We start from the raw sequence: 22,339 nt of genomic DNA on the forward strand, positions 1-22,339 counted from the left end.
GGAAACGGCATTCTGATCTAAATTCATGACTACCATTAACGTCGCCGAAATTTAGGCGAATTCCTTCATTAAAGCCCCGAAAACAATGTTTTTGCTATTTATAGTAATATTTGTTTTTCCTTAATAACTTTTAGTTTAAAAGTCAGAATAAGGTCTCGTTTGTTTTGGGACGACCCTTAAGGTCAGTAGTTTATGATTCTGCATTTAACTCAATTTTACCATTTTTGGTAAAATTTGGTATTTTTGTGACCTAATCGCGTAATTAGTGCGAATTAGGGTTTTTAGATGTTTTTCTCAGTATTTATATGTTTTGTAGCCGTCAGTAGCAAAGGGGACTATTATCAATAAACACAGACGTTTTGTCAAGTTCTCTTCTGGTGGATTCCAGTTTTGTTCTCCTTGTGGATTCAGGGAAACCCCTAATGGATTCGAGATTTACTACTAGGAACTAACAGTTTAGTTTCTGTTCCATCAAGAGAGCATTGTGTATGCTTTCTTTAAGTTTCCGCGACATCATTTACCCTCTCTTTTACGGAATGTTTGGAATGTCTCTTAACCCATTTTTCTTGTATCCTTTCCTTTTCCTATAAAATGTACATATTGATGATTCCCAAATGAAACTGTTAAAAAGGAGTTCACCTATTTATTTTTCCCATTGATAGAAGCAAATTCCTTGAAGACTGATAAAGAATTTTGCTTTTCTACCCCCATTAGCTCTCTAACCAAATCCCAAAATTCAATCTTTGCTTCCTCTTCTTTCCTCTATAGTGGCTGGCAAATTCAAACCATTTTCATTCTCCACATGAATCCACAATCACCAATTGGGCCTAGAAATGTACCTTCTGAACCAGGTGATGCACAAGTTCGCCAAACCCGTCTAGAGAGATCGTTCACAATAAATGTTCATCACCGGGTGAATCCTGTTCGAGTCTTTTGGTTCCTTCTAGGCTTGATAAGCTCTCTTGTGCTCTTTCCACCTTCAATGCAATTCCATTTTACCTTTCAAAGATTGGAGGTCTCATGTTAGTGTTGTTTTCATGGTGGCAATCTTGCACATAGTTGCTCTCCAAAGTCTCTTATTGTTTGGGTTCTTTAATGATGCATGTAAGAGCTATAGGAAACATTTTATGTTCAAATAAATTGGAGAATTTATAGTTATGTTTGGACTATGTTTTCTGACTTCAGAAACAGGGCGCAAGCTTATGAGTCCCTTTGAGGCACCATATCCAGTGAAGCCAACTTATCACCAAAAGATAAAATTCATTGAAATTGCAGGTGTTGTAACGAGTTTACTTCTCACAGTTGATACCCTGTCTATAATTAATTTACTGAAGCCTGACCACCACTATTTCATCTTTGAAGCCACGGCTACGTTGACAATGCACTTGAGCTTGGACTTGCTGTTCAATAGGAACCTTTTTTATGGTGCTTTTGCAATGTCACCTATTTTTCTGATTGTTGTCTTCAAGAATTTCATTTGGCGTAATGTGGTAAATGGGCAGGTCCCCGTGAATCAACGTCACCATCCATTGGTTCCTGCAGAAAATATTGCTTGAGTTGGGTCGTTGCCGGGAAAATGATATATATATATAAAAAAAAAAAATATATATATATATATATATATATATATAACATGGTAGAATAATATGATAATGTATAGAAATGTCTAGCAATAAAGGGGATTGAGGTTGAAACCCGTCTTCACAAAAAACCAATTAGAGTTTTACTCTGATTATAAAAGCAATTATCATAAAGTAGATGCTATAGATTTAAATTCTAGTTAATGTATCCAAAATAATAATAATGTACATATGTATGTTAATAGAAGTTCTTTTCATAAATGTGGAACAAGATATGCAATTGTAGTGTCTTCTTTTAGCTATAATAAATTTTAGTTTATGTTGGTGAGAAAGAAGATCTGTACTATAAATTTATATATTTCTCATATATATATATATATATATATTTCTCCTCAGGGCTCAAGTCAAAACTCACATATTGAAAGAAAAATGATGTATATATATCCAATGCATGAAATAATTATTGCTCAGCCATACTACAAAAGCTTTTCTTTAGATTTATTTTTTTAATTTTTTATGATTAAATATCTATAATCAACAGAAATAAGAGGGGGAGTTTGTGATCTCCATCTCCGTGCTTAACCTAGCCATCAAGATTAACAAACAGATGGTTAATTTCTTTTTTATTCTTTTATTTTTAATGGTCAAATTAGCCATTAATATGTTTCTATAAAAAAGAAAAAGTCATGGATATGGAGGGAAAGACCATCTTGAAAACATAATAAAATTTAATGGACCAAAATGAAAAATCTCAAATTTAAAGAAGGGTAAACTATGTTCTTGGTCCCTAACCTATACACTATATTTCAATTTGATCTCTAACATTTCAATTGTGTCAATTTAGTCCATAATCTTTTAGTACCAAGTCAATTTGGTCTCTGTTGTTATTTTTTGGATGAAAATTGATGATGTGTGCAATGGTTAAAATAAAAAATTAGCTTTCGTTGATGTGAGAATAAACTAAAATTTTATTTTGGTCATTTCTCACGTTAGCAATTTTCATCCAAGATATAACAGCAATGACTAAATTGACACAACATTAAAAGATTAGGGAACAAATTGACACAATTGAAAAGTTAGGAACCAAATTGAAATATGGTGTAAAAGATAGAGACCAAATATGTAGTTCACCCATTAAAGAACTATTTTTGAGGAAAAATTTAAAAAATGGTAAACTACGTATTTGGTCCCTATCTTTACACTATATTTCAATTTGATCCTTAACCTTTCAATTGTGTTAATTTGGTTCCGAACCTTTCTATGACATGTCAATTTAGTCCATACTATTATCTTTTGGATGGAAATTGATAATGTTGCAAACGGCCAAAATAAAAAAAATTAGTTTATTGCCACATCAATGGAAACTAATTTTTTATTTTGACTATTAGCCACGTTAACAATTTTCATCCAAAAAATAATCTTAGTGACTAAATTGTCATAGAACTAAATGGTTAGGGACCGAATTGACATAATTGAAAGGTTAGAGACCAAATTGAAATATGGTGTAAAGGATATGGACTAAATACGTAATTTACCCTTTAAAAAACTACATAGTATATACAATGAAAATAACCTCTAAACTTTAAGGGTTAAAAGTATAATTTAGTTTGAAATAAAATAAAACAAGCAAAACAAAGAGGGCTGGTTTGAAAAATAATATATCTTCATAATTTGTATGTTAAAGCAATCACATTTCATAAAAAGTTGAATTTTCAAAGAAGAAAAATAAAATAAAAATGGGAATAGAGGGAACACCACGTAAAGTTAGTAATAAGTCGCTATAAAATCAATTATTGGTATCTCCGATTATCAAAATCTTTCACCTAAATCCATAATCATCATTCTATATGTTGTCAAAAATGATGAGATTTTTTTTATTTTATTTTTTCTCTGAAGAAAGATGACAGGTAGTCATCCACATGGGCTGTGAAAATGGTGGAATAAACTCACATTTTATCTGATATGAATGTACATTATTAGCCTTTTGTTTAATTTTTTTTAACTTATAAAATACTAATGGTCTGTTTGGATGCAGGGGAAGGAGGAGGAGTGGAAGTGAGTAGAATAGAGTTGGTTAAAAATAAGTTAATTTTGTGCTAAATCTACTCTACTCTACTCCCCCTCCCTCTCCCTCAATCCAAACGTACCATAAATTTTGCATTACAAATTGGTATTGGTTCCAGGCTCTTTTCATGAAGCAACTTAACTGGTTCCATTCCTTTTATTATAATTTTGTAGGAATCTTCTTTCTTCGCCTGCTCTACGTTTTCTTTTACCGACAAAAATAATTTGGAATCTACTTTGTGTCTATCTTTTGTGCTTTAATTTTTTATTTATGCACAAGTAGAGGTTTGGAATAGATGCTCTTTGAAGACCAATATAAAAAACAAGACGCCACAACTCTCCCACCAACTTCAAAACCAAAATCAAAATCCATTTTCAAGAGAGTTCGCTCTAGTCCTCTTCTCCATACCCCTTAATGCCAATTCAATTAACCTTCTTCATCACACAATGAATTTCCAGATGGAGATCTGGGTGATGGCATCATGAACCTTAATTATTTGGAATGGGCGGAGTAGGAAAGATGTGTGGCATCATCACACAATTGGAGGTAATGGTAGTGTTGTTTGCATGGTGGCAATCTTGCACACAGTTGCACTCCTGTGTCTGTTATTATTTGGGTTCTTTAATGCTGCATGTGAGAAATATAGGAAACATTTTATGTTCAAATCAATTGGAGATTTTATAATTATGTTTGGACTATGTTTTCTACTTTTCTGACTTCAGAAACAGGGCGCAAGCATATGAGTCCCTTTGAGGCACCATATGCAGTGAGGCCAGCTTATCACCAAAAGATAAAATTCTCTGAAATTGCGGGTGTTGTAACGAGTTTACTTTTCACTGTTGATGCCCTCGCAATAATCAATTTACTGAAGCCTGGCCACCACTATTTCATCTTTGAAGTCACAGCTACGTTGACAATGCACTTGAACTTGGACTTTTGCAGGTTCCTGTGAATCAACAACGTCGCCTTCCATTGGTTCCTGCAGAAAATATTGCTTGGAAAATTATACATATATAACTTGGTAGAATAATATGATAATGTATAGAAATGTCTAGCAATAAAGGGGATTGAGGTTGAAATCCCGTCTATACAAAAAACCAATTAGAGTTTTACTCTGATGATAAAAGCAATTATCATAGAGTAGATGCTTTAGATTTAAATTCTACTGTATGTATCCAAAATAATAATAATGTACATATGTATGTTAATAGAAGTTCTTTTCATAAATGTGGAACAAGATATGCAATTGTAGTGTCTTCTTTTATCTATAATAAATTTTAGTTTATGTTGGTGAGAAAGAAGATCTGTACTATAAATTTATATATTTCTCATATATATATATATATATATATATATTTCTCCTCAGGGCTCAAGTCAAAATCCACATATTGAGAGAAAAATGATGTATATATATCCAATGCATGAAATAATTATTGCTCAGCTATACTACAAAAGCTTTTCTTTAGATTTATTTTTTTAATTTTTTATGACTAAATATCTATAATCAAGAGAAATAAGAGGAGGAGTTTGTGATCTCCATCTCCGTGCTTAACCTAGCTGTCAAGATTAACAAACCGATAGTTAATTTCTTTTTTATTCTTAATGGTCAAATTAGCCATTAATATGTTTCTATAAAAAAGAAAAAGTCATGGATATAGAGGGAAAGACCATCTTGAAAACATAATAAAATTTAGGCGAAACTACACTGTTAGTCCCTAAAGTTTACCCTATGTGCTCAGTTGGTCCCTCAAGTTTCAAATGAGCGCAATTGATCCTTTAAGTTTTCAAAATGAGTAATATAAGTCATTTTGTTAACTTCCGTTAATAATGTTGCTTACATGACTAATGGAATAATGACCTATCATTTTTTTAATGACGTGGTATTTTTTTTATTAAAAAATTACAAAAATAAATTTAAACGTAACAAAAAATCTGACATGTTTCAAACAATTCTATAATTACACCCTCGTCGTCTAAATACAAATAGAACAAAACCAGGTATTAAAAAAGTTTATATGCAAAAGTGGCCCTAATACCACTGGTAGAAACTGCCTAAACAACTGGTTTACAATCTAAAGAGTATAAACAGCTCCACTAATCAGATATCTAAAGTTCTAAACAATACTAGAAATTAACATATTCCTATACCATTCAAAAGAACTTATCAAACTCAACAATCGTTATCCCTGAGATCCTGACTTCTCAACTTCTCAAAGACACCAAGAGCTTCCATTGATCTTTGCCATGGACACATATAGTCTTTGAAATAACACATTCTTTCTCCCTACAACTTTTATTTTCTTCATTTTCTTTGTGTCCTAGCCTCCATATCTGAACCCCTGCTTTCTCTCTTACACATGCATATGCCTTTTGACACTCCAACAATCTTCAAAAAGTCTATGAAAAGCACAATAGCACAAGAACCATATTCCTATACATAAAATCCAGCTGCTGTCGCAACGACCACCACCATGCCTCTGCTCTGTGGCTTCACCGAAAGTCGCAGTGAGATCCAACCACCCCGCTACGTCTCCGTCTCCAACCACTGGAAACAACTGTATCAGCTGGTTGTTGCGATTGCGAACATTGTAGTCGTCCTCATCATCTTCTTCTTCTTCATGTCCTCCATGATCGATATCAAGCTCTTTGTCTTTGCTCTGAAATATAATGGCCGGCTTGGAACGGTTCAATATCTCTCTCGTGGGTTTTTATTTTTTTGATGAATGTCTCTCTTGTGGGTTTTACTTGAATTAGAACGGGTCAAATTTTTTTTTTACTTGTAAATTCATTTTTGTTATTTTTTAATAAAGAAATGCCGCATCATTAAAAAAATTGACATGGTATTCTTCCATTAGCCACATAAGTAACACTACTAACGGAAGTTAACATAATAACTTATATTACTCATTCTAAAAACTTGAGGGACTAATTGCGTTCACTTGAAACTTGAGGGACTAATTGTGCACACAGGATAAACTTAAGGGACCAATGATATAGTTTCGCCTAAAATTTAATGGACCAAAATGAAAAATCTCAAATTTAAAGAAGGGTAAACTATGTTTTTGGTCCCTAACCTATACACCATATTTCAATTTAATCCTTAACCTTTTAATTGTGTCAATTTGGTACATAATCTTTCAGTATCATTAGGGATGTCAATTTTTTTCCGCCCCGCTTAACCCGCCCCTCCTCGCTTTACCTCGCGCGGGTTTTCCCTGCTCCGCAAAGGTGGTGGGGCAGGGATGGGGCAAGATTTTAGTCCTGCACCACGGGGTGGGGCGGGGCGGGGATGAGTTTAAACTTTTTAGACCCACCCCACCTCGCCCTGCATTGCTAAGGGTTATAATTATAAATTTTTCATACCCTAAAACCCAACTATTTAAACAAACATATCAATATTAGCTTATTTTATTCTACCCAATGTGGTTCTCTGCCTTTATATTGTCATGTATTATACTATGAGATTTTTTATTTATTTATTTTTATTTTTTATGTTTGTCTTGTTAAACACTTAGATATATTATTCATTTTTTTCTAAAAATTGATTTGATTTGATGGGATAAATTTAGTTGTAATTTCAAGTATAATTTTATTAATAAAATAGGTTTCATTAAAAAAATTGTACTAGTTGTAGGGCAAATTAACAAAAAGTAGAGTTTTACGAGGTGGGAAGAGGCTTTGTGGGGCCCCAAGGGGCAAGAATGGGGTGAGAAAGTTTTCTCTGTCATGCAGGGTGGGGCGGCGATGGGGCAAGACAAAACCATGCGGGACTGGGACGAAGACCTCATCCTTCAGCTCCGCCCTGCCCCATTGCCATCCCTAAGTACCATGTCAATTTGGTCTCTGCTGTTATTTTTTGGATGAAAATTGATAATGTGTAATGGTTAAAATAAAAAATTAGCTTTCGTTTATGTGAGAATAAACTAAAATTTTATTTTGGTCATTTGTCACGTCAGCAATTTTCATCCAAGATATAACAGAAGAGACTAAATTGACACAACATTGAAAGATTACGGACCAAATTGACACAATTGAAAGGTTAGAGACCAAACTGAAATATGGTGTAAAAGATAGGGACCAAATATGTAGTTCACCCTTTAAAGAACTATTTTTGAGTAAAAATTTAAAAAATGGTAAACTACGTATTTGGTCCCTATTCTTTACACTATATTTCAATTTGATCCTCAACCTTTCAATTGTGTTAATTTGGTTTCTAACCTTTCTGTGACATGTGAATTTAGTCCTTGCTATTATCTTTTGAATGGAAATTGATGATGTTGCAAACGGCCAAAAAAAAAAAAAATTTAATTTATTGCCACATCAACAGAAACTAATTTATTATTTTGACTGTTAGCCACGTTAACAATTTCCATCCAAAAAATAATCTTAGTGACTAAATTGACACAAAACTAAATGGTTAGGGACCAAATTGACACAATTGAAAGGTTAAAGACCAAATTGAAATATGGTGTAAAGGATATGGACTAAATATATAATTTACCCTTTAAAGAACTACATAGTATATATGTGCGCACCAAAGACAGCGTTACTGGGCTGAATCCCACTTGGGCTCACAACTTCTTTGTATGGTAGGTTTTGGGTATCCTACTTTGGGTCATTCTAGATTTTGAGACTCAATGAGATCATTTTTCTCTCTTTCTCTGTGTTTCTTTCTCTTAGACTCTCTTTCTCTCTATCCTTTCTCCACTCAAAATTCCATCCCCCATCCCCTCTTTATCCTCTCCTATTTATAGCCAATTATTAGTGGGGGGATTATCATTACTTTTAAACTGGTGCAATGAGAGGTCTAATGTCGTTAATTGTAAGTGGATGTTTAAGTGTGAGTGGCTTTGGAAATGGTTCCCACTGCAGCAAATGTGCTCGGCGGCGAAGTTCCTTAAGGCCACTGCCGGGCACACAGAGGGAGAGGGCAATGTAACCGAACATATGCATATTGTCCAGGGATGACTTGCCAAGCAGTATGTGAACAACACCCGCTGTCCGCTTCTCAGACATTTGAACAACACCCAACTTAAGCTCGTAGCTTTTGTGGGCTTGGGTTGGGATCCCGAGCAGAACGGAGGTTGGGCCCCTGGGCCATACTATTGATCCATGGCCCAAAGCCCAAATGGACTTGGATGTGAGGGCCGTACAAGTGCAATTTGTAATTTAACTAATTTTTATTTCTTAAAAATATTTTGGGGGGGGGGGGGGGGGTCTGTATGTTATGGGTTGATTTCCTTGAGTGCACTTGATTCATACCCATATGGGCTAGTATTTGATTCGAAACTAAAAAAAATTCACATGTAACCATGACAAATAGGTCAAATCAAGCAAATTCAACTCGATTGGATAAAAATTGGGCTAAAATATTTATTATCTTTGTCCAGTCTTTAATAGGTTGAATCAATCTAATATGACTCATATTTTCTTTCACATACAAATATAACGAAATATATATATATATATATATATATATAAACCAAAGAGCATATTCTTTTTGTTTTCTTTTAATACAAATAAGAGATTAAAGAAACGAAATTAGGTTATTTTTGTTTCTCAATAAAACTTGTTACTTACTAATTTATGAGAGAGAGAGGTGAAATAATAATAATTCATAAATTCAAAGGTGAAAGTCAAAGTTTACTAGTTGTTGATACCTATTTTCATGACACATTTTTTTACAAGCCCGATTCATGTATTGTATTATATATTTTTTCTTTTAAGCATGGCTCAAGCTTATGTGAATATATTGGGGAAATTGAGGGAGTGTGATTTGGAGGGAATGAGTTGGTTCCTTTGAGATCTTTTGCATAAGCCCAACCCAAGTGTGCTATCAAGTAGACAAGGGACGCCGATTGCATCTCAAGCTCATGGAGGAGGTCTTGTACCTAAAATTTCCACCCCAAAAGAGGTCTTATACTCTCACTGTCTGTGGCCCAAAGTTTTTGCCCTAACCCATTTTTGTCTCTAAAACATAGTTAGCTCTCATTGGCTAACTATAGCTACTAGTCCTCACTTTAAGTGAGCCTCCCAATTAAGAGTCTAAAACAGCTAAAAAGGAGGAGCCAATGTGGGCTTAGTCAAATCTTTCCCAAATTATGCATAAAGCAAGTTAACTCGTTTACCCAATTAAAGCAAATCAGAAACCAAAGATCAATTTCGCACTTTAAAGGTCCATAACCTCATCTTTTAGCCTAAAAACTAGTCATTAAGGACACCTAAAGGCTAGTATAAAACTCTCCCTTCGGCTCAAAAAAGAGGCAATCACGTTTTACCCATATAGTTAAAATTTTAGAGGAAAAGCCCATGGAGCCAACAATGATTCTTAGGGCCCGTTTGGTAAGGGCTTTTGAAGAGTGTTTTCTATGATTTAAATGCTCAAAACCGTAGGTCCCACTTTGGAGTGAGTTGTTTGGTAAGGATACTATTTCATGGGTATTTAGATAACAATACGTAGTATAGGTGGCTTAAAACATGTATTTAGGAAACCATTAGAAAAATGTATTCAACATTTAATTACAGTTTTGAATGGCACAATTGTAATATTGTGAAAATCGTGGGACCCTCACGTAGTTAGTTGATATAACAAAACACAATTGTTTTTCTATCTTTCTTCTTCATGCATTGGAAATCTCCAGATTTTCATCCCTCATAGAACGACTATTTTTTACTTCTTGAACTCATCTTCATCAATAAAATTCAAAGCTCTCTCTCTCAATGACTCACTAGAATTTGGAATCTGCCTCATTATTTCTTTTCATCAATATGACTCTTTTATTTCATTGGGTAGATTTGTAAAAATATTTCTCACTTGTATATGAATGATTATATATATATATATATATATATATTGGCTCTCTCTCCCAATAATTGTGTGATGTATAGGTTTGTGATAGAAAATAAATGAAAAGATACATCCAATAGGATAAGTTTGAACCATAAATGGATGAATTTGCTCTAGAGCATAGAGTTTGAACTCTCCCAAATTGCAGCAATAGAATTGCAGTGGGTTGTTGGCGGAAAAGTTGACAAATAAGATGGTAGCAACAAATTGGGTTGAAGAAGTGAGAGTGAAATTCAAACCTGATGATGAAAAAAATGAAGGATTTGCAGTGGACTGTTGGCGGCTATGAAGAGAGATATTGGTGATAATGAATATATTTGATGGATGTTATGCATCAATAACATGATAAATACTTTTTTTAGTGTATTTTTTAAAATTTTATATGTGAAATTCAACATATAAATTTATAAAACTTATATAATAAAATTTATATTAACCATAAGCTTCACTCTTACATAAAATGTCAACCTTGTAATGGCTTTGTAAAACAATTTATGCATAGTAAATGTATAGTCCAAAAGACTTATACCTATAGAAAGTGGAGAAAATACATCATGTATCGGGTGTACGTATATTTCCCCCCTCTCATATGGAAGTAAATCTCACACATGTTAGTAAATATACATGAACTAGATGCATGATATACCTAGCTTTAAGTGCTATTGAGAGTTTTTGGACTAGAGAGTTTGACACATTGCCTTCCCAACTGCCACCTAAGACACTGGGCGAGAAAATAAGTACGTAATTGAATCTTCTCTCTTTTCATTCTTGACTCTTTTTTTTTTTTTTTTTTCTCTTTCTAACCAATGACGGCTCTAGGATTATTTTCTAGAGGGGTCAATAGTGTTGGAATTAGAAATTTGTTGTGAGAGTAAAAAATAAATTGATTTTTTTTTTTTGTATGTACAACTTTCATATTATATACAATACTCTAAAATAGTATTCTAGATATTATATACAATATAGTCTAAAAAAATTAATAATAGTTTAAAGATTGGTAAGAAAACTACCATTGAATGCATAGATAAATATAATTAACTAACTAATCATATATTTTTTTCAAATTAATAATAATTTATTATATTTAAAATCAGTTATATAAAAATATATGATAAAAGAGAATAGTAAAACACCTGGAAGTAAAATTGGGAGTAAACATGAAACTAAGAAAAAAAAAATTGATATAAGTTTTTGCTTTTGAAGTGTATTTATTTATTTTCTAGAGAAAGTGTTTATTGATTTATTTATTTTTAATGAATGAGCAATTTTAAGAGTAGTTTTACTAACATAACACTTTCACAGCAAAATTTAGGTGACAAGTTGTTAAAGTTATGTAAAAAAGTGATGTAAATTGTGGGTCTAGATAAAAACCAATTACAATTTGTCACTTAACCATTATTGTAAATTTATTGTGAAAAATATTGTAAAAATAGCACTAAAATAATTATATTTTAGCTCATTTCAATAGGATTTAAACAAAATTTAAAGTGAGAATGTTCAAATTTTTATTTTTGGAGGTAATTTTTTTTTTTAATTTTATATATCTATTACCTATATTAAAAAGCGCGAATGTAACCCAGTGGGGTTGGCCAAGCGGTTCGGCACTTGGTCTCAGAGTGCTTGTACTTGGCTCGACTAGGTGTGCTCCCTAGTTCGAGTCATGCTACCTGCACTTTGAAAAGAATCTCTGGGCCAGTGCTTTACCCCTTCATGGGCCGACCCGACACGAACAGTGATTAGTCTTTGGTTGAAAGTTTTGAAGATACACTGTGAAAAAAAAAAAAAAAAAAAAAAAAAAAAACAGCGCGAATGCACCTGTGAATAGTGCTTTTGTCGAGCACCTTGTCTGCTATTTGTTTATTGTTTCAGCACCTTTTTTTTTTTTTTTGGACCGACTTTGTCCAGCACCTTCTTAACTTTTTTACCCTTAATATACAAGCAGATTGAAATGGTTTGTTTTGTCTTTTGTTCCTATTTTATTTGATCTTATCTCTTTGTTGGCCTTTTTGGTCAGTGACCTACTCTATTGATGGACACGAACACAATAGCTAGACTTCTCTCTATGGATGAACACAAACATAGGATCCAGGTTAGAGATAAGGAAAAAAAAAAAAAAAAAAAAATCAGCCATGACCAAATTGATAGGGAAAGAAAAGAAAGAAGGAAAAGAAGAAGCCAAAGGGAAAAGGTGCGTGATTCTTACCCATGTAAATGCATTTCATAAGCTCTTCCATCAATTTTTTTTTTTTCAAAACAAAATTCTTCTCGCTTTCTTAACAATTCGTTGGATCCATTAATCTAACAAATTTACAGCCACGCAACGAACAAAGGAGAGCTGAGTTGGTTTGTTTGTTCTGTGTAGATGGTTTACACTTCTATCCTTAAAAGTTTTTAATTTGAACATTTAGAGAGCGTAGTTCTTTTGGTCTTTGCTCCTATTTTATTTGATCTTTATCTCTTTGTTAGCTTTTTTGGTCAGCCAACTACTCTATTGATGGACACAAACACAGGACGCGTGTTTGAGGGAGAAGAACAACGCTGGAGAGGAGGACTCTGCTTTACCAACTACTCCACTTATTGACAGAGAGCAGCTATGAGTAAATCATAAAAAAAAAAAAAAAAAAAACACGATAGAGAAACAATTTATAATTTGAATAGTTAGAGTTATCTCTGTTGATAAACACAAACACAGGATCAAAGGGATTGAGAAAAAATAAAAAATAAAAAGAAGGCCGGAGAGAAAGGTGCGTGATGTTTTCCCATGTAAATGCATTTCATAGACTCTTTCATCTTTCCTTTTTTCTTTCTTTGATTCCAAAACAAAATTCTTGTCCCTTTCTTAACAGTTCATTGGATGCGTTAATCTTCGGATTGTATCTGATTTGCGTTAAAGCTTCAAAGTAACGAGTAAGTCCAGTTGTATTGTATTTTGTTTGTTTGGTCATATTTTTTAACATTGATATTATTGTTTATCATAAACTCTTATGTTGTTTTATATATCCTGCCATTTCTTTCTCAATTTTTGCACTCAAATTTTCATCATTCATGTGTATTCCGTTTTTCCTCATTGCAGCATAATTTTTGGTTACTTTAAAAAAAAATGTTTTTCCCCTTTTCTAATTTTGCTGTTCATTTTTAGCTTAGTAGCATAAGATTATATGGAGCCTAGGGACATAGATGATAGTTCAGCTAGGAGAAATTCCTATAAATCTATCCCAAAAAGGAAAGCCATATCAAGAGTTGATGAAGTGCAAAGCATTATTGATGATAATACTATTACTGCAGATTCATCGGTCATGTTTTTTTTTTTTTTTTTTTTTTTGATGGGAATTCATCGGTCATGTTAGTTAGTAGCTCTTGCAAAAAAAGGCTATTAGGAATGAGCATATGGTTATGACACCAACCATGGGAACCTCTAAAGTAACAGATGGTCATACCCTAAATGTGAAACAAAAATGATGGCCATGGTCTGGCTTTCAACTTTTAACTTTTCTTTTTCAGGGGCAGTTGAAGGAACTCTGACAATCAATTGTATGACCCCATCAATGACCATTAGTAACCAGCACCTCTTGATTGTTCTCTTTTCTATGCTGATATATGGAATTTCTGCGATTAATCTCCTCTCTGCACACGCAAAAGATATCTTTTTTTTTGATAGTCAACACAAATACCTTTCATTAAATAGAAACTTGGTTCAACAAAAGAACATCTCTATGCACTTGGCATTGAATCATTGGTGGGGTATCTTCTACCCACACTACACAATCAGAAATAAATTTGGCATTTTGAGCCATTACATGTGCAGCCCCATTCCCATCTCTACGGACATAGCTTACACTCCACACCTGAACCCATTGCTTCCAGCGACTTGCACCAGCAATATTAAGCCTTTGGATTGAGGATGGCGGCAAGCTCTTACCCAACAAAGCATTTGTAACTGACTGAGCATCTCCCTCCAGGATTACTTGGTTCAACCCGAGGTCACCTGCTAGCCTTAGCCCCTCTTCAAAAGCTTTCGCTTCAACTTCCACCGCTCCTAACGGAAGATCCAGCCTCTTACTCATAGCCCCCATGATTTGGCCTTGATCATTTCGAATCACCACTCCAACTCCACAACTGTTAGTCTCCTTAAATACTGCCCCGTCCACATTTGCTTTATACCACCCTTCCCTTGGCGGCCTCCAAGTTTTAGTTCTCACCACCACAGGAAGCTTTTCCTTTGTATTCCCTGATCTGAACTCCTCCACTAGCAACTCAACCTCCTTGACGATCACCTTTGCTGCCTTACCCCGCCCTTCGAATTTCAACGAATTTCTATTCTTCCAAATACACCAGGCCATAGTCGCAAAACACTCCCAATCCAACCCCCTTTCCCGATCCCAAAGCTCCCACACAACCTCCATAAAGTCGCGGTGATCATTCCTGAGCTTAGGCAGCACTAACTTTGACTCTCTCCACACTGCCCTTGCCGCCTCACAATCCCATAGAGCGTGCCCAGCTGACTCTACATTTCCACAAACTCCACACGCTTCCTCAATGGGAATTTTTCTGAGCTTAAGACAGTAGTTCGTAGGGAGGATATTCTTACACGCCCTCCATAAGAAATGCTTAACCTTACTAGGACACTGCAGCTGCCAAAGGAACTTCCAAAACTGCCTGCCCTTACCTGGATCCGACACCCCACAACCTTCCTCTTTGCTTCTTCTATCACACAACCAGCTGCATGCCACCTTATAAGCGCTACTTACTGTGAACCTCCCATTTGGAGTCCAAGCCCAAGTCACCGCATCTTCAGGTAAAGAAAGACTTAATGGAATACTTAGGATAGTTTCCGCTTCGTGGGGGATAAAAACACTTCTCACCAGATTTTGGTCCCAACCCCCCTCGTGCTGATTGACAAGAGACTTCACCATTTCCCCATCAAAATCTTGAGGTTTTGGGCTAACCACCTTGAAAGAATGAGGAGTTGGCAGCCACCTATCTGCCCAAATCCGCACCTTTTGCCCATTTCCTATACTCCACCGCATCCCCCTCTCAACAATCTCCCTAGCAGCCAGCAGACTCCTCCACGTGTAAGACGGCAGATTGCCCAATTGAGCCTCCATAAAATTGTTACCTGGGAAGTACCTAGCTTTTAGGACTCTATGAGCAAGGGAGCACGGATTTTGGGATAGTCGCCACCCTTGTTTCGCCAACAAAGCCAGATTAAAAGCCTTCAAATCTTTGAAGCCCATCCCCCCATCAGCTTTTGGCTTGCACAACTTCCCCCAAGCAATCCAAGCAAGCTTTTTTTCTTTATCCCTTTGGCCCCACCAGAAATTTCGCACCAGGGAGTTTAGCTCACTACACAGGGAATCGGGTAGCAAGAAGCAATTCATCGTATACGTCGGGGTAGCTTGAGCCACTGCCTTTATCAAGATTTCCCGGCCTGCAGTGGACAGAAGCCTTCCTTTCCAGCTTGCTATTTTCCGCCCCACTTGATCCTTTATACGATTAAAAGCTTTCCTTTTGCCCCTCCCTACCAGTGGAGGCAGCCCCAAGTATCTTTCGTGTTGGTGGATAATCTCAGCCCCAAACAGATCCTTTACCCCTTCTTTCACCTCCTCCGCCGTATTCTTACTGAAGAAGAGAGAAGTCTTCTCCTTATTCAGTTTTTGCCCGGACTCTCTTTCATAGTCTTCAAGAATTTTAGTGACTTTTAAACCCTCTTCCATCGACGCCTTACCAAAGACTATGCAATCATCCGCAAAAAGAAGATGAGAGATCCTTGGTGCCCTTCTACATATTTGCACCCCACCCACGGCCTCCCCACTCCCATTTCTTTGCAACATTGCCGAGAGGCCCTCCGCACAAAGAAGAAAGAGGTACGGAGAAATAGGATCTCCTTGCCTTAGTCCTCTTGTAGGGACAATCTTTCCCCTTGGCTCCCCATTAATTAAAACCGAGAAAGTAACGGAAGTCACGCACATCATCATTAAGGATATCCATCGTTCTCTAAACCCCATTCTTCTCATCATCGCTTCTAAATACCCCCATTCAACCCGATCGTACGCCTTGCTCATATCGAGCTTAATTGCCATTAACCCTTCCTTCCCCTTCCTCCTTTGATTAATGCAATGCATAACCTCAAATGCAACAAGGACGTTATCCGTGATTTGCCTACCAGGAACGAAGGCACTTTGAGCTTCATCCACAACGTCCGGGAGTACCTTCTTCAACCTATTAGCAAGGACTTTGGATACCAATTTATAGATCACATTGCATAAGCTAATTGGGCGATATTCTGTAATTTTTTGGGGGCATTTCACTTTGGGAATTAAACAAATAAATGTTTCATTAACTCCAATTGGCATAGAACCCGATCTAAGAGTATGCAAAACACTTTGTACAACTTGAGGTCCAACCACATCCCAATACTTTTGGAAGAATATTGGGGACATCCCGTCCGGTCCCGGAGATTTTGTTGGGTGCATTTGCATAAGGGCTTGCCATACTTCTTCCTCCTTAAAATCCCTTAACAGATCATCATTCATGTCCTCCGTTACCCTTCTGCCCACTGCTCCCAGACTAGCACCAAACTCAGTGGGAAAAGAAGAGCTATAAATCTCCTTGAAGTACTCCAGAATAACTTCTTCAACTTCCTCATTGTTCTCTCTCCACCTCCCCTCAGAATCAAAAATTCCTTCAATTTTATTCTTTCTCTGCCTATTGTTCGCTGTTGCATGAAAGAACCTTGTATTCCTATCTCCGTATTTGATCCACAGCGCCCTTGACCTCTGATTCCACATTATCTCCTCCCTCAACATTACTTCATTAATTTCCTTCTTCAGCTTTTGAACTTCCACAGCCGACTCGTGAAGTAAATTCATCTCTTCCAGACGTTGTAACCGACCCTGCTTCAACTTCAAAATTTTATTTACATTTCCAAACACTCGCCGGTTCCAATCCTGGAGTTGAAACTGACAACATTTCAGTCGTTTCTGAATTGAAAGCTCCGGATTGCAATCCAAGGGATCCCATGCCCTTTCAATCACCTCTCTACAACCCTCATCCCTAGTCCACATCTCCTCAAACATAAATCTTCTCCTAGCTACCCTCCTTGTTACTCTGTTTCTAATCGATAAAGACAGCAAACAGTGATCCGAGGCCGCCATAGATCTATGAACTACTTTCGCCTCCGGAAACAAATTCATCCACTCCTCATTAGCTACCATTCTGTCCAGCCTAACCAAGGTTCGTTGATCTCCAATTCTCCCATTACACCAGGTGAATCTTTGACCCACAAACCCCAAATCAAACAAGCCACAGGTACTTAAACATTCCCTAAACCTATCCATCTGTCTAGCATCCCTCTCTAACCATCCTAATTTTTCATCAGAGTTCAAAATTTCATTAAAGTCTCCAAACACAACCCAAGGCATATTACACTGTCTATGTAAAACTTCAAGTAAATTCCAAGAGATAGGTCTCATACCTGCATCGGGGTGGCCGTAGAACCCTGTAGCACGCCATGGCACCGCTCCGTTACTTTCGCACACCACCACATCGATGTGCGAATTTGAACAACTTTTGAACCGCACATCAACTCCTTCTCTCCATAGCATCGCCAAGCCCCCACTCTGCCCATCAGAAGGCACCGAAATGCCCTGTGTAAGGCCTAATTTGCGTTGAAGCCCCTTGATTCTTCCCTGAGAAGCTTTTGTTTCTGCTAGAAAAACCAAGACTGGATCGCCGTTTTTCACCTTGTCGGTGAGCGCTCGAACCGCCGGAGCTGATCCCATTCCCCGGCAGTTCCAAGCTAGCGCCGTCATTTGGCTCGGCGGTGCTGCCATGCAGCCACCGCCACTCCGCCATCCATGGTACTCTCATCCCCTGTTTCATCTTTGCTCAACCCCTCACTCTTCCTCCGTTTGGAAACTTTGACATTTTGGTCGATCTCCCTCAGAACTAAATCCCCATCTCTTTTCCTCTGCAAAGGGCCCATCACCTCCTTCATTTCCTCATCCGGCCCAACCCTTATTCTCCTTTTCCAATGCCCACTAGTCGGACCCAATTTATTTGCTACCCACCCCTCCTCTGGGACATACTGCATGGCCATTGGGCCGTCCATACTCTCCTCTAATCCCAGGCCCAAGTCCACCCGGTTATCATCCTTTACCGTCTCCTGGCCCTGCCCAAATTCAAACTTTGGGATAGTCTTTTCTGAATTTTCAGCCTTTCCTTGTTGGCAAATCTCTTTCCCGCCACTCCTGCATCCAATCTCCCCTTTTTCCCTTCCTACCTCCACTAGCTCTCCCGTGTGGTTTCTCCCAATGTTCTCTGCCAGCCCATTCTTCCCCTTTTTCTCAGTAGTCACTTCACCCCCACCAGTCAAATCACCCTGCTTCTCCTGCCTACCCTCCCCGAGGCTTATAGCTTCTACTTCTTGAGTTTCACGCGCCGCCCCTTTCCTCACTTCAGCCATACCAATCCGCCCAGCCTCTGTGGTATTTTCTTTATTTTTCATTTCACCAGTAGCCTTCTTCTTTGCAAATCCGAAATCCCAGCCTCCTTTCCTTATTGGTTCACCTCTCAACCAAGCTCCATATTGGAGTTCACCTTTCTCCCCTGCTCTGTCTTTCCCGGATTCTTCCAAGCAATCCTTTAAATCATGTTCTAAAAGCCCACACCTATAACAGAAGTTCGGGAGTCGTTCGTATTTGAAGTGCACCCACCTTGTTTCTCCATTCTCCATGTTAATCTTCCGACCTCTAATCAGTTTCCGGGTAACGTCTACCTCGACCCTTACCCTTAGACAAGTCCCCCATTGAACCCCTGTTTCTTCCACATCAACTTCAATGAACTTCCCAATGCTCTCACCGATGGCTTTCCCGGTTTCCTTTGTTCTGCTCTTCAACGGAAGATTATAAATTTGCACCCAAAACGGAGACCATCTCAGCACAACATCTCTTGGATTTTTATCACCTTCAAACTCCTGAAACAACACTAATTGTTTTTCATAGTGCCACGGCCTCATGTCCATGACCCTTCTTTAATCTCGTTCATCTTCAAACTCCACCAAAAATAGTTCTTCTCCTATAACAGATAGCTGAATGCTCTTGTTTGGTTTCCAGAGCATCCTAATGTTTTTTCGCAGCGCCTCTATCATTAAACCTTTCCTTGACAACACCCTCATGAACACACATTTCTTCCCTCTCTCCACTGCTGCTCTCATACACTCAGCACCCAGCGAGATGCTTTCCTCCTCTTCCTCCGTAACCTTCAGTCTCTGCCATAACAACTCCAACTCCTCTGCCATTTCCGTATAGAAACACACTACCAAAAGATCACCCCTGACCTTACTACCCCAAGGCAGAAGGTCACTTTACTCCCACAAGAGACTGTGGGACTATTCCTGCTTCCACGGGCCCAAGGCTCGAGAGCACTTTTGAATCTAACTCATGTATATAGACTTACACAAATCACGCAAAAGATATCAACCTCAAGTAAAGCAAATAATCTAAGTTAACCTAGATGCGAAAATCATGAATCATGGAATAAAGAACAGCATTAGAAAATTTCAAACCACAATAAGAAAGAAAAGAATTAGAATCTTCACTCAGCCTAACAGCGCCCTAAATAGAGATATAACTAAGTAGCAATGAAAGACCATTTGGAATCTATTGCTCCCCAAAATTTTCCATTTTAACGTCGTGGGAGGATATAATGCACACATGCTTATTTCATTCCCAGATCCCAGCTCTAGATGAACCCATCAAAGTTTATATACACAAGAAACCAACTAATGTGAACAACAGGCTGGAGGCGGCCAATAGGTCCTACAAAAAATATTCACCTCATATTGGACCCATCATGCATGGGGCCCAAAAGAAGTGGCCATTATACTAGAGAACAAGGAAATATTATTTAAAATATTTGGAATACATATTTTGGATGATTTCAGTTCCAAGCATCAATGATCTATCATCAAATGACCTGTGTAATTTTAGAAAATGGGCATAATAGAGAATTTATCAACATAATTCGCATAAAAGAAAATCACATGAGGTTGCAAACTAAAAAGTAGCAACAATGAAATGGTTAGTTGTAATAGAAGAGTAGCTAAAGAAGACGCTAGAGTACTTATAAAAAAAAAGTACTTAGAGAATCTGAAGGACGTAGAGTCAACTAAGGAGACTTGGACCACTGGGGGTGGAAATAAATTAACAAGAGAGATATATCTATAACTATAGAACATGCTAGCTAGGACAACCGAAAGAAAAACAAACACAAAAATGATATATAAAGTTTTTATTTTCTATAAATTTGTGAGTACAGAAAATCTATTGAGAAGATTTTCTATAAAAAGCGCGCACCTTTTCATAAAAAATTATTATTTAATATGATGGCAAGCGCGTGCTTCCCCACTAGTATTAAAAAAAAGGGCTATAGTGCCCCCCCTGTTCCTAACCTGCCTAAGAGGTAACATTTATATATATTATCATGCATGCAAAGCCAAATGCGATTACGTACTCAGTGACGCAAATCAAATGAGAGAGAAAAAGGAACCATATCTGTCCAAAATCCAAAACTTGACAATCTTCAATCAATGTGGTGTACACAAATGATATTCTAACACTAACTAGCTAGTAGCTAGTCCCTATAAATATGTAGTGACCACATGCGTGCATCTTCAATCACAGAGCATCAGAAATCATTTCAGTATCATAATATCATAAAAAATAAACATGGTAGCCATCTTACTCTGTTTGTCTCTCACTCTTCTCATCTTTCTTGTTGCTATCAAGCTCATCGTCAAAACAAGAACTACTCGACCAAAACACCTCCCACCTAGCCCACCTTCTCTTCCAATTATAGGCCATCTCCATATCATTAAAAAACCACTCCACCGTACTTTTCTTGCCCTCTCACAAAAATATGGTCAAATATTCTCACTCAAATTTGGTTCACAACTTGTGGTCATTGTGTCATCCCCATCAGCAGTTGAAGAATGCTTCACAAAGAATGACATAGTATTAGCCAACCGTCCTCCCACCCTATTAGGCAAGCACCTTGCCTACAACAACACCACCTTAGTACAATCCCCATATGGCGATCACTGGCGCAACCTCCGCCGCATTAGTACCCTTGAAATCTTCTCAAACAATCGCCTCAACAAGTTCTTAGGCATCCGAAGGGACGAGATCAAGAACTTGCTACGAAACCTGTCACGCAATTCTTGCCACGGGTTCGCCAAGGTGGAGCTACAATCAATGCTCTTGGAGATGACATTTAACACCATAATGAGAATGGTGGCAGGGAAACGGTACTACAAGTACGGTGAGGATGCGAAGGACGAGGAAGAAGCGAGACAGTTTAGGCGGATAATGAAAGAGATAGCAGGGTTTGGAGGGGCATCAAATCCAGCGGAGTTTGTACCCATCTTGCGGTGGATGGATTATGGAGGTTTGGAGAAGAAGTTGAAGAGTCTCTCCAAGAGGATGGATGAGTTCTTGCAAGCACTTATTGATGAGCAAAGGCGTAAGGAGGAAGAGGGTAACACTATGATTGATCATATGCTTTCTTTACAAAAATCACAGCCAGACTACTACACAGACCAAATCATCAAGGGGCTTATATTGGTAAGTGCACTCAATAGTGCTTCATCTCTTATTGAGAAAACTAGGAAATAAAGGTTTTGTTTGATTCTTGCATCTAAAAAAGCAGTCATGCAATTATCTGTTTTATTTTTCTTTAGTAGTTTCATCGGAATTGCTGTCTAGTGCGAAAAAGTGACATTCTTAGTCCCAAAAAAAAAAAAAAAAAAAAAAAATCCACAATAACATCAGACTAACTAGTTACATGCAG

The 22,339-nt window shown here is 37.2% G+C and overlaps 1 protein-coding gene and 1 long non-coding RNA gene across 5 annotated transcripts in view; both read left to right on the top strand.

Moving 5' to 3' along the window:
- The first annotated feature begins 3,982 nt into the window (after positions 1 to 3,982).
- Positions 3,983 to 4,884, top strand: LOC126690941 (uncharacterized). Its single transcript, XR_007644781.1, has 2 exons — positions 3,983 to 4,191; positions 4,368 to 4,884. It is a non-coding gene; the product is annotated as an uncharacterized LOC126690941 (long non-coding RNA).
- A 15,742-nt stretch (positions 4,885 to 20,626) lies between these two features.
- The window catches only part of LOC126693796 (cytochrome P450 81E8-like), a 124,576-nt gene continuing 122,863 nt past the window's right edge, over positions 20,627 to 22,339 (top strand). The window contains exon 1 of one of the 4 annotated variants that reach the window (XM_050389926.1): positions 20,627 to 22,113. In XM_050389926.1, coding sequence (XP_050245883.1) covers positions 21,220 to 22,113 — 894 coding nt within the window. In that variant the 5' untranslated portion in view covers positions 20,627 to 21,219. The remainder of the gene's footprint in view (positions 22,114 to 22,339) is intronic. The other 3 variants (XM_050389932.1, XM_050389925.1, XM_050389931.1) reach the window with 3 other exon arrangements.

Source organism: Quercus robur, chromosome 7 (assembly GCF_932294415.1).
Source record: "Quercus robur chromosome 7, dhQueRobu3.1, whole genome shotgun sequence".
Taxonomy (NCBI): Eukaryota; Viridiplantae; Streptophyta; class Magnoliopsida; order Fagales; family Fagaceae; genus Quercus; species Quercus robur.